This window comes from Mytilus californianus, unplaced genomic scaffold (assembly GCF_021869535.1).
Source record: "Mytilus californianus isolate M0D057914Y unplaced genomic scaffold, xbMytCali1.0.p SCAF_4, whole genome shotgun sequence".
Lineage (NCBI taxonomy): Eukaryota > Metazoa > Mollusca > Bivalvia > Mytilida > Mytilidae > Mytilus > Mytilus californianus.
In genome coordinates, this window is record NW_026262690.1 from 58703519 (window position 1) to 58717015 (window position 13497).

Below are 13497 nucleotides of genomic sequence, written 5' to 3' on the forward strand. Positions count from 1 at the left end.
AAGCAATGTTCAATTTTGGACCCCAATTTAGTCCATCTAGAATACTGTGCCCAAAATCAAATATCTAAATACACGCTTACATTCATCATATCAAAGAACCCCATCCATTCTTTTTTTTCTTTAAAATCAAACAAAGTTTAATTTTGGACCCTTTAGACCTTAATGTTGGCTGACCATGCCCCAAATCAAAAATCTAAATACACGCTTAGATTCAGCATATCAAAGAACCCCAAGAATTCAATTTTTTTTTTAAATCAAAAAAAGTTGTATTTTGGACCCTTTTGACCTTAATGTGGACCAATTTGAAGACAGGCCTCAAAATTAAAAAAACTAAATACACAATAAGATTCAGCATATCAAGGAACACCAATAATTTTTTTTTTTTAAGAAACCAAACAAAGTTTAATTTTGGACGCCTTTGGACCTTAATATGGATCTACATTTTACCCCTATGTTCAATTTTTAGCCATGGCGGCCATCTTGGTTGGTTGGCCAGGTCACCGGACACATTTTTTAAACTTGATACCCCAATAATGATTGTGGCCAAGTTTGGTCAAATTTGGCCCAGTAGTTTCAGAGGAGAAGATTTTTGTAAAAGTTAACAACGACGGACGACGACGGACGACGACGACGACGACGGATGACGGACGCCAAGTGATGAGAAAAGCTCAAATGGCCCTTTGGACCAGGTGAGCAAAAAAGTGATTTTGGACCCTTTGGACCTTAATGTGGATCAATTTAAAGACAGGCATCAAAATTAAAAAAAACAAGAAATGATTGTAACAGGATGCTGTTACGAAGTCTCCCAAACGAAGCTCTCATAATTCGTAATTCCCAGGGTCGCCTGACATTGGGCAACGTCCAGTGAAAATTGGTTTGGTCCAGTAAAGTTATATGCATTAGTGATGCCTGGGGACTAACCTTGTATATCATTCAAATCATCTTGGCATGACAAACCAGAATATATATGGTTTAGGGGTGGGGATCTCGACAATTTACAAGATAATAGAACATTGGGGGTGGGGAGGAACCCCTGGGGACTGACCCTATACGTCATTCAAATGTTCATTACATGACGAACAGGAATATATATGGTTTAGGGGTGGGGATCTCAACCATTTACAAGATATTAGAACATTGGGGGTGGGGGGAACCCCTGGGGACTGACCGTATACGTCATTCAAATGTTGGAGACATGACAAATAGGAATATATATGGTTTAGGGGTGGGGATCTCAACCATTTACAAGATATTAGAACTTTCTCAAATGGCAGGGGGTCGGGATGACCCCTGGGGACTAACCCTGTATATCATTCAAACCATCTTCACATGACAAACCAGAATATATATGGTTTAGGGCAAGGATCCGGAAATTTCTCCAGACAATTTCGGTCATTTTGAGATGTTTGAAAAGTTGGTGCCCCTTTTCAAATTGTCGATATCAACTTGACTATATTCATAGCATCAACGAACATGACGAACTTGTTTTGCTGTTTCATCGCATTTACTAAGTAAATGTCTTACCATTACCATGAAGGACAGTTAAGGGAAGGCAACAGTCTAAAATTGAAATGATTTTAATGACTCAAAATGGTTAATTCTCAGACATTGCTTACGTTTCTTTCGATTTGACAAAAGTTAAAACCGGAAGTTTGCGATATTTTAAAGTACGAATAATTCCGGATTTATTTCCGGGATTTGTTTTGTTGATCAAATTGACTTGAAATCACCGGATTTTTTTATTATATCACCTTGAATGTAACAGATAATAGTTGCACTCGTTTAATTTAGCATGAAATCAATTTGTATTTTACGATTAAATATTAAATTTGCTGAAGACAATTTCACGCATGCGTATTAATACATAGTAAATAAAGCACATGTGTTACTCATGAAAAAATACTTTTTTCTAGGTAAATTTAGATTTAATTTTTAAATCAGAATTGATGACTGTCTTTGATGAAAAGTAAATAAATAATGAATACACTTGTCAGGGAACTTTAATGTTTTAAAGATATTATTCTGAGCTTGTGATCACTGTCAGGTGTGAATTAAAACCACAGGTAAAAAGTGATTAGCGATCATTAACCAATGTTTCCCGGAGGCATTGATATAGATATTACATGTAGGAGGGCCCTCAGGATTATCAAACTACTGTAGTGGCAGTTTTATTACAGGAAAGGGATTATAAACAAAAACGTGATCACAAGTGCAAAATGGCGATTAAGAAATCCGATTTCAAACATTGATCAATGAAATGACCGAAATTACTTCTGTGAAAAAATAAAATTTGTCCTAAATCCCAATTACTCGTTTAGGACAAATAGTTTCATCTTAGGACATGACTGGCAAATATGACTGTTTCCAGACCCTTGGTTTAGGGGTGGGGATCTTGACCACTTACAAGATATTAGAACTTTCTTAAATGGCAGGGGGTGGGGGTGACCCCTGGGGACTAACCCTGTATTTCATTTGATGTGCTTTATCATGACAAACCAGAATATTTATGGTTTAGGGGTGGGGATCTCGACCATTTACAAGATATTTGAACTTTCTCAAATGGCAGGGGGTCGGGATGACCCCTGGGGACCAACCCTGTATATCATTCAAACCATCTTAGCATAACAAACCAAAATATACATGGTTTAGGGGTGGGGATCATGACCACTTACAAGGTATTAGAACTTTCTTAAATGGCAGGGGGTGGGGGTGGCCCCTGGGGACTAACCTTGTATTTCATTTAATGGGATTTATCATTTAGAACATTTTCAATTAAAAAGATTGTGTGTATCACAAATGGTTTTCAATTTATAATCATTTGAAAATTTTAAAAAATAAAATCCCATAGGGTTCTATAGTAAAACCCTCTTTTCTTTTTGCCCCTCAAAGTACCCCTTTATAAACCCCCTTGCACAAACAAAACCCTGATTGCACCACTAGACATGTTAGTCTAACATATTGTGAAACCCTAAGTTAATCTGACAAGCAGTTTTGGAGAACGGGTGCGGACAAGTTCAAATTTAAAAGTGGCGGAAGAAGAAGAAGAAGAAGAATAATAATAATAAGAAGAACTGAGCAAAAACAATAAGTCTTCCCAAACTTCGTTTTGGGGACTTAATTAAATACACAATTAGATTCAGCATATCAAGGAACACAAATAATTTAATTTTTAAAGAAATCAAACAAAATTTAATTTTGGACCCTTTGGACCTTAATATGAATCTTTTCAAAAACAGACCCTAAAATCCAAATTTTAAATACCCAATTAGATTCAGCATATTAAAGACTCCCAAGAATTCAAGACTCTTGAACTAAACCCCATTGAAATTGCTACAACAATAAGAAATTTATACAAAGTATTGGTTTTGGCTCCTTTTAACTAAACCAATAGGGTCATAACCCCTAAAATCAATCCCAAACTTTATTTTATGGTAAAACACCTTGTGGCACAATTAAATAGCAATATATAGACTTATACTCAAGTTATTGTCCACAAATCAGAAAATCCTAATTTTTTGGCCCCTTTTCAGCCCCATATCATTGAACGGTTTGAACCATGACCCCTACAATCAATTCCAACTTTCCTTTTAAAGTATGCAGCCTTGTAGTAAAATTTCATAGAAATCCAAACTCTTAACACACAAACTAGCGTCCTGAAACATGAAAAATGCTTCTTTTTGACCCCTTTTTGGTCCTTAATTAATAAACAGCTACAACAATTACCCCCAAAATAAATCCCAACCTTCCTATTGTGGAATGGAACCTTGTGCTTAAGTTGAATAGAGATCCATACACTTATACTCAAGTTATTGCCTGCAAAACAGAAAAATGGTTGTTTTCTGCCCCTTTTCGACCCCTTATTATTAAACAATATGGGCCATGACCCTCAATAAATCATTCATAACTTTTCTTTTAAAGTATGGAACCTTGTGGTAAAATTTCATAGAAATCTGCTCTTATACACCAATTATTGTCCTGAAACATCAAAAATGCTTGTTTTTGGCCCCTAATTCCTAAACAGCTACGACAATAACCCCCAAAATAAATCCCAACCTTCCTATTGTGGTATGGAACCTTGTGCTAAAATTTAATAGAGATCAATACACTTATACTCAACTTATTGTCTGTGAACCTGACAAAAAAATGTTTTTGTTAGACCTTTTTTGGCCCCTTATTCCTTAACAGCTATGACCATAACCCCCAAAATTTATCCCAACCTTCCTATTGAGGTTTGGAACCTTTTGCTAAAATATAGACCAAATAAATATCTCTTATACTCGTTATTGTCTTAAAACCAGATAAATAACTTTTTTGCCCTCTTTCTGGCCCTTAATTACAAAACCGCAAGTCAATAGCCCCCAAAAGCAATCCAAACCATCCTTTAGTGGTATGGAACCTTGTGCCAAAATTTAAGAAAGTTATTAAAATTTGAAAAACTTTTACCACAGAGTGAATGTTATGTTAACTGGCAGTAAAACTAAGTCCATATATGAGTAAAATACGGATAAACAGGATTTTTTTTTTACAAAATTTTCTTCTGGATACTATCTTATGATTATAAACAATCTTCTGTCCAAGTTTGGTTGAAATGTAGGACAGTTTAAGAAAGTTATTAAAATTTCAAAAACTTTAACCAAAGGGTGAATATTTTTGGACGCCGCCGCCGCCGACGCCAACCGAATGTAGGATCGCTATGTCTCGCTTTTGCGACAAAAGTCGCAGGCTCGACAAAAATCAGATACCCGATTTGGCTGATAATTTCAGGGCAGGTAGACTTTGACCTAATGAATACTTCAACTTTTGTCTGATTTGCTCTAAATGCTTTAGTTTTTTAGATACTAGAAGATGCCTGCAAAATCGCGGTACAGTTGGGCAAGTGTTGAAACAGATTAGTACATAGTAATAAGGTGGACACAATAAGGATTTGGACAAGGTTAATGCATTTAATTCTATTTCTTTAATGAGATGAAAATGAGGAACATAATGCAAAAGACCCCATTCATCTCGGTTGGAAAATAAAAATATTAAATAACCTAAGAAAAGTGTGGCAAAGTGTGGTTTTCAGTAGTTTTTTACCCTTTTAACTCAATAACCGTATGAGCTACGTAAAATCCATTGACTTTACCGAAAGGGATCAAAATGAGTAACACAATGGGAAAAAATCGACTGAGCATGCGCGAAAGCGTATAAGACACGGATCGAGAACGGTCTCCGAATTTGGATATTTTCTCAAAAATTGGCATTTTCCGTGGAAAAAAAATTGTTTCAAAGACAAATTTAGGAAGTACAAAACACTACATTTATACGTCATATCACAAATATTTCCTACTTTGTATGGTTTCAGAGGAGTTGAGGCTCAATGAAATCGGTCTCTTCCTTTAGTAATATAGATAAGTCAAAAACTACATTTTACCCTATGTTCTATTTTTAGCCATGGCGGCCATGTTTTCTGAGTAAACAGAAAATAAAACACAAACTTTATTCTAGATACCCTAAGGATCATTCAGCTTAAGTTTGGTTGGAATTGGTTCAGTAGTTACAGAAGATTTTTTAAAGTTAGCAAACATGATAAACAAATTGTGTAAAATTGTCCTTAAAGGGCAATAACTCCTTAAGGGGTCAATTGACAATTTTGGTCATATAAAACTTATTTGTAGATCTAACTTTGCTGAACATTTTTTCTGTTTACAGTTTATCTTTATCTATAATAATATTCAGGATAATAACCAATAAATTGTTTTGCCGAGCGCAGCTGGAAACGACTGCAGAGGTCCAACCCTGAACAGTTGGGGCAAAAATGGACACAATATTCGCACTTGATACAGGTCTGAATTTGGATTGTAATTAAATATTTGACACATAGGTTTCTGACACAGAATAACTGTAGTCAAAGAACTTAGAATTGGTTATATGATTTGAATTTTTATTCAATTTTTTGCTTTTGTGCAATATACTTTGCTGTTGCGAATTGACCTCCCCCCCCCCCCCAAAAAAAAATAAATTTTTACACCCCCCCCCCCCTTTTTCTTTTTCAAAATTTTTTTTTATCCCCCCCCCTTTTTTTCAAAAAAATTGTCCCCTTCCCTCCACCCCCAACCACCAATTTTTTGCTGTTACAAAATTTTGGAAATTATTTAAAATTTAGGAATGTATCTCCTTCATGCAAAGCTCTGATTCCTTGCCCAGCTTTGGCTATACTTTTTGTCCTTTTTGGTTTATTGCTCTTCATGTTTTTAATAAGCTTTAGATTTTCAAATATTTTGGCCTCGAGCATCACTGAAGAGACATTGATTGTCGAAATGCACATCTGGTGCAGAAAAATTGGTACCGTTTATGTTATTGACAATTTTGGTCATGTTGACTTATTTGTAGATCTTACTTTGCTGTACATTATAGCTGTTTACAGTTTATCTCTATCTATAATAATATTCAAGATAATAACCAAAAGCTGCAAAATTTTCTTAAAATTACCAATTCAGGGGCAGCTACCCAACAACGTGTTGCCTGATTGGTCTGAAAATTTCAGGGCAGATAGATCTTGACCTAATGAACAATTTTATCCCGTCAGATTTGCTCTAAATGCTTTGGATTCAGAGATATGAGCCAAAAACTGCATTTTATCCTATGTACTATTTTTTAGCCATGTCAGCCATCTTGGTTCGCGGGCGGGGTCATCGGACACATTTTTTAAACTAGATATCCTAATGATGATTGTGGACAAGTTTGGTTAAATTTGTCTTAGTAGTTTCAGAGGAGAAGATTTTTGTAAAAGATTACAAAAATTTAAGAAAAATGGTTACAACTTGACTATAAAGGGCAATAACTCCTTATGGGGTCAACTGACCATTTTGGTCAAGTTTGACTAATTTTTAGATCTTACTTTGCTGAACATTATTGCTGTTTACAGTTTATCTATATCTATAATAATATTCAAGATAATAACTAAATACGGAAAAATTTCCTTAAAATTACCAATTCAGGGGCAGTAACCCAACAACGGGTTGTCCGATTCATCTGAAAATTTCAGGGCAGATAGATTTTGACCTGATAAACAATTTTACCTTTGTCAGATTTGCTCTAAATGCATTGGTTTCAGAGATATAAGCCAAAATCTACATTTTACCCCTATGTTCTATTTTTAGCCATGGCGACCATCTTGGTTGGTTAGCCGGGTCACCGGACATATTTTTTAAACTAGATACCCCAATAATGATTGTGGCCAAGTTTGGTTAAATTTGGCAAAGTAGTTTCAGAGGAGAAGATTTTTGTAAAAGTTAACGGACAACGGACGACGGACGACGACGGACGCCAAGTGATGAGAAAAGCTCACTTGGCCCTTTGGGCCAGGTGAGCTAAAAAGGTAATTTTTTGTCTTCCATATTAATGACTTAATGTCTCAAATGCTAGCTGAAACCCTGCCACTAGATGCCTAACCCAACAAAAAGGTGTAAAACAATGCTGGACTGTCAATGGCAAGATCTATAGGGTTTAAAGCTTCTCATAAACAACATACCTTTTCTACTAGCATATTCCATTTTTGTGCAGTTTTCAGAATACTGTAAACTGAAGGTATTGTATAAGCATAAATAAACTGGGTTTTCAATAGTTTTACAGAACTCTTTACTTCTGAAAATCCTTTGATGTTGTCCTGGACATATTATATTGAAACCTTTTACACATGGTTCAGTTAAAAGTTGTACCTGCAATATAAAGACATGAAATATCAGTTGTTCAATATACATGTGCCAGTACGGCAGTAGTCATTACAACAAATGCACATTCCAAATATTGTTGACCTGGTAAGTATAAAGTTATTGAGGAACAATCAATTGATGCTGAAAACTTAGCTTGACAATTGGAGCATTAAACAATTTTAAATTTTGGTTTTCAAATTAATTAATAAAGAGCTGCGCCATGAGCACATGATACGCCCATCGCTTTTTCAAAGAATAAAGTACCATAACTCCTCAATGTCGTCTCAGAAATTTATAAAAAAAACTAAAGGGAGGTTATTTTAATAGATATAAAACAGTCACCAAAGTTTAATGAAAACTGCTCAAAGCACTTTTGAGTTACTGTCCGAAAACTGGAAAATCCCCCTTTTTTAATGAATAAAACCTCATAACTTGGAAACGTAAAACCTAAAATTTATAAAAATCTAAAGGGAGCTGACGTCAATAGATATAAACAATTCACCAAAGTTTCATGAAAACTGCTCAAGGCATTTTTTATTTATTGTCCGAAAACTGGTAAATCCCCCTTTTTTAATGAATAAAACCCAATAACTCGGAAACGTATAATCTAAAATTCATAAAAATTGAAAGGGAGCTCACGTCAATAGATTTAAGTAATTCACCAATGTTTCATGAAAACTGCTCAAAGCATTTTTGAGTTATTGTCCGACATGTGACAACAGACCAACAGACGGACAAACGGACAACAGTATACCATATGTCCCGTAAACGGGCGTAGAAAAAGTGGTTGCAGCCTTAAGCTTAAAACTTCGCTTCAGTCTTTTCTTCTTCAACCACATGACAGACAGTCTTTCTCTGGTTCACTTAACAAACATACATATCGTTGTTAATTTCTGTGCCATTTGGTCTCTTGTGGAGAGTTGTCTCATTGGCAATAATACCATATCTTCTTTTTTATATATACATGTAGTTAGGTTGTTTGTCTCATGACAAACAGTATACCGGTAGTAATATCAAATAAAATGCTCCGCTGGGCGCAGCTTGATACGACCGCAAAGGTCAAACCCTGAACAGTTGGGGCAGGTATGGACACTACATTTATGCTTAAAACAGCAATGAAGTTGGATTGTGATTGAATATTTGACACAGCATAGGTTTGTGACACAAAATGAATGTGGTCAAAGAACTGAAAAATTTGAAATTGGACTTTTACCTATTATGGTCCAATATCTAAAATCTAAGTACATGGTTAGAATCAGCATATCAAAGAACCCCAAGAATTCAATTTTTGATGAAATCAAACAAAAGTTTAATTTAGGACCCTTTGGACCTCAATGTGGACAAATTTGATAACTGAGCCAAAAATTCAAAATCTAAATACATGGTTAGATTTAGCATTTCAAAGAACCCCATAAATTCAATTTTTGTTGAAATCCAACAAAGTTTAATTTTGGACCATGATTTGGACCAACTTGGAAACTGGGCCCAAAAGTCAAAAATTTAAATACAGGTTTAGATTCAGCATTTCAAAGAACCCTATATATAAACAAGCATTCTGTGAGTATTGCATGGCAATACATAGTCCCCTACCGGTTAAAAATTCATTGTAATGGAACAAAATTCTAACTTGATCTATAACTTGTCATGGTGTAAACTACATAAAACTATCAAGTCAAAATCTTCATGCATGACCAAAAAAACTGTTGAAAACTGATTATTTAAGTGAATTTTCTATGTCCAAAGACAATAACTCTGCACAAAATCAACAGACTGGAATAAAATTCCAACTTGATCTGTAACTTGTCATGATAAAACTATATACTAATTATCAAATCAATATCTTCAAGAATGACAAACAAACTTACCACTAAATTCTTCAAACAATTTACCAAAGAAATGGAAAAAAATTCAAAATGTCATTTTGCCTTTTAAAAAAATGAGTTATTTCCCTTTGAACAGAAAACTACTAAATGTAATTAATAAGTATTTCATCAAAAATTTAATTCTAGGGAAAGGGCTTTTACTGAACAAAGAGAAAAGCTAAAATCGTGAAAATTGAACTTGACCTGTAACTTGTCATGATAAAACAATAATCCAAATATCAAATCAATATCTTCAAGCACAAAGAAAAAAAGTCTGGAAAACTGATTTGCCTGACTGACAGATGGACAGACAGACGGACAGACAGACAGACAGACCGAAAGAGTGCAAACCTAAAGTCCCCTTCGACTTCGTCGGTAGGGGACTAATAAGTTTCATAACATTTGGTTGAGGCAAACTAAAGTTAGAGAACAGAAACCAATCTTGGGAGGTACGGACGGACGTACAGATGGACAAGGGTAAAACTTAATGCCCCCTCCACTACGACGGGGGCATAAAAATATATATAAAATGCTCCGCTGGGCGCAGAGGTCGAACCCTGAACAGTTGGGGCAAGTATGGACACAACATTCAAGCTTGATACAGCACTGAATTTGGATTGTGAATAAATATTTGACACAGCATAGGTTTCTGCCACAGAATGAATGTGGTCTAAGAATTTAAACATTTTTAATTTACCTATTCAAACCATATCATTATTATTTGCTTTTATATATAAATCAGAAATAACCAATTTAAAATGGAAAATTTCAACAACAAAAAAATCCCTCCCCCAAATTTTTTGAACCCCCTTATGATTCATCACCCCCAAACTCAATCCCAGCCTTCCCTTCGTGGTATGGTACCCTGCAGTACAATTTCAGAGAGATCCATACACTTGAACACAAGTTATTGTCTGGATTCTAGAAAAATGCTTGTTTTTAGGCCCCTTTTTGGCCCCTTATTCCTAAACGTTTTGTGCAATTACCCCCAAACTCAATTCCAGCTTTCCCTTTGTGATATGGAACCTTGTAGTACACTTTCAGAAAGATCCATACACTTACACACACGTTATTATCATGAAACTTGAAAAATGCTTGTTTTTTGCCCCTTTCTTGGCCCCTAATTCTTAAAATTTTGAGGCAATTATCCCCAAAATCAATCCCAGCATTCCCTTTGTGATATGGAACCTTGTGGTATAATGTCAGAGAGATCCATACAATAACACACAAGTTATGTCTGGAAGTTACAAAAATACTTATTTTTGGCCCCTTTTTGGCCCCTAATTCCTTAACTGTTGGTACCATAACCCCCAAAATCAATCCCAACCTTCCTTTTGTGGTATTGAACCTTATGGTAAAATTTCATAGAGATCCATTCACTTAAACTAAAGTTAGTGTGCAAAAACCAATCTGTCTTCGGACGACGACGACGTCGACGCCAACGTTATACCAATATACGACTGCAAAATATTTTTGCGGTCGTATAAAAATCTAAATACTTGTTTATTAATAGACAATATAAGCTTAGTTTTTAAAGGTGTTTGCTTCATCAAAAACAAGCATTCTGTGAGTATTGCCTGGCAATACATACAAGGGTTGTCCGTAAAGTTCGTGGACAAGCTGAAGTCTGCGAAAAAATAGCATTTCAGGTAAATTCTTTTTGCATATTTGTAATTCTGAACTATATCCTAGTTCGGTTATATCAATAGTTGTCCAATTTTAAATGCAAAATAATGACACTTACTTCATATAAATATAATCAATAGGGACCCGGAGCATGGTGAAAATATCACATTACTTGCAGGCTGGTGTTTTCATATTTTTGTTATTTTAAATTTCAAAATCCGCCAAAAAATACACGAAACATACATTGTGACGTCGACAATAGTCTTGCCGTTACGCCTGCTTAATTTGAATGGTCAAAATTTTGAAATAGCGGAGAAATCTCGATTTGAAGCATTGAATTCAGAATCGGCATCACTGAAAAAAAGGACATTTACGGAAAAGGTGGAGCAGCGGATGGTTATAAAGTTTTGTGTAGACATCGGAAAGACGCCAACAGAAACACACAAATTCTTAAAACAGTCTGAGAAACATAGCAAAGTTAGTCGTTCATTGGAATTCAAGTGGCACAAAAGGTTTGGGGACGGTAGAGACAATTTGGAAGACGAAGAGCGGAAAGGTAGGCCATCTTTCAGGAAATCAGATGCGATAAAATATGAAGTTCTGAACGTTATCAACGTTGACCGGCGACTAACAGTTTGCGAAGTTGCAGACAAAATATGACATTTCTAAGACTACAGCGCACCACATTTTAGCAAATGATTTAAATATGAATCGAGTATGTGCAAGATGGGTACAGCGACTTCTTACAGCAGAACATTTAACAAAATGAATGGAATTGTCAAATCAGTTTATTAAAAAACTTTCTCGTAGTGGCATACGATTTCTAGACAGACTAATTACAACCGATGAAAGCTGGTTTCATTACTACATCAGTGATATTACACAAAGACAATGCACCGGGCACACTTCTCTAAAAACTCATCTAGAAATTGATTTACTTGAATTCGAATGTCTGAAACAACCTCCGTATAGCCATGACTTAGCACCAATGGATTTTGCGGTATTCCCGCATATCAAATCTTTTCTCCGTGGAAAAAGGTTCGACGATTTACCTGAACTAAGACGGGACGTAATGAACATAATCTTAAAAATGAAAACAGAACAGTTTGATAAAATATTTGATGACTGGTTGAAAAGATGTAAAAACTGTGTTGCTTTGAAAGGAGACTACGTTGAGAAAAGTTTTTAAAATGTTTACGTCGTTGAACGTCGGAACGTCGGAAATATTTGTTCGGATGCTCCGGGTGAGAGTTTCTTATGATTTTCAAATTGATGACAATACGATTATTTAAGCAGGTACTGAAATAAAATTTTGTACACTTAATCAGTAAATCATGAAATTAGTTACATACTTGTTTTATTTATTTCGGACGGGTAAATGATATTTTATTGAGATTGTCCTCAAACTTTACGGACAACCCTCGTAGTCCCCTACAGGTTAAAAATTCATTGTACTGGAACAAAATGCTAACTTGATCTATAACTTGCTATGGTGTATACTATATAACAAATATCAAGTCAATATCATCAAGCATGACGAAAAAAACTGCTTCGCTGAGAGCAGCTGGATACGCCCGCAGAGGTCCAACACTGAACAGTTGGGGCAAAAATGGAATCAATATTCAAGCTTGATACAGGTCTGAATTTGGACTGTAATTAAATATTTGACATATTATAGGTTTCTGAATAAATGTATTCAAAAAACTTGAAATTGGTTATATGAATTGAATTTATATTCAATTAAAGATTTCTTGCTGTTGTGCAATACTTAGTAAATCTGTTGTCAGACTATAAACAAATAAAGTTCAATTTCTTCTCAATGTCATATTTGAAATTTATGAAAATCAATAGGGATATTACATCAATAGCTATAAATAATTCACCAAAGTTTCATGAGAACTACTGAAAGCATTTTTGAGTTATTGTCCAAAAACTGGAAAATCCCCCCCCCCCCTTTTTTTAATGAATAAAACCCCACAACTCAGAAATGTAAAATCTAAAATTTATAAAACTCTAAAGGGAGCTTGCATCAACAGATATAAACAATTCACCAAAGTTTCATGAGAACTGCTGAAAGCATTTTTTAGTTATTGTTTTGTCCAAAAACTGGAAAATCCCCCCTTTTTTAATGAATAAAACCCTACAACTCAGAAATGTAAAATCTAAAATTTATTAAATTCTAAAGGGAGCTTACATCAACAGATTTAAACAATTCACCAAAGTTTCATGAGAACTGCTGAAAGCATTTTTTAGTTATTGTCTGAAAACTGGAAAATCACCCTTTTTTTATGAATAAAACCCTGTAACTCGGAAAC

General features: G+C 34.9%; 1 protein-coding gene across 1 annotated transcript in view; it reads right to left on the reverse strand.

The window, feature by feature from the left end:
- LOC127736989 (uncharacterized) overlaps positions 1 to 13497 on the reverse strand; it is a 175980-nt gene that overhangs the window by 116884 nt on the left and 45599 nt on the right. The window contains exon 2 of the mRNA XM_052247545.1: positions 7514 to 7700. Within this exon, the coding sequence (XP_052103505.1) occupies positions 7514 to 7700 (187 nt within the window). The remainder of the gene's footprint in view (positions 1 to 7513; positions 7701 to 13497) is intronic.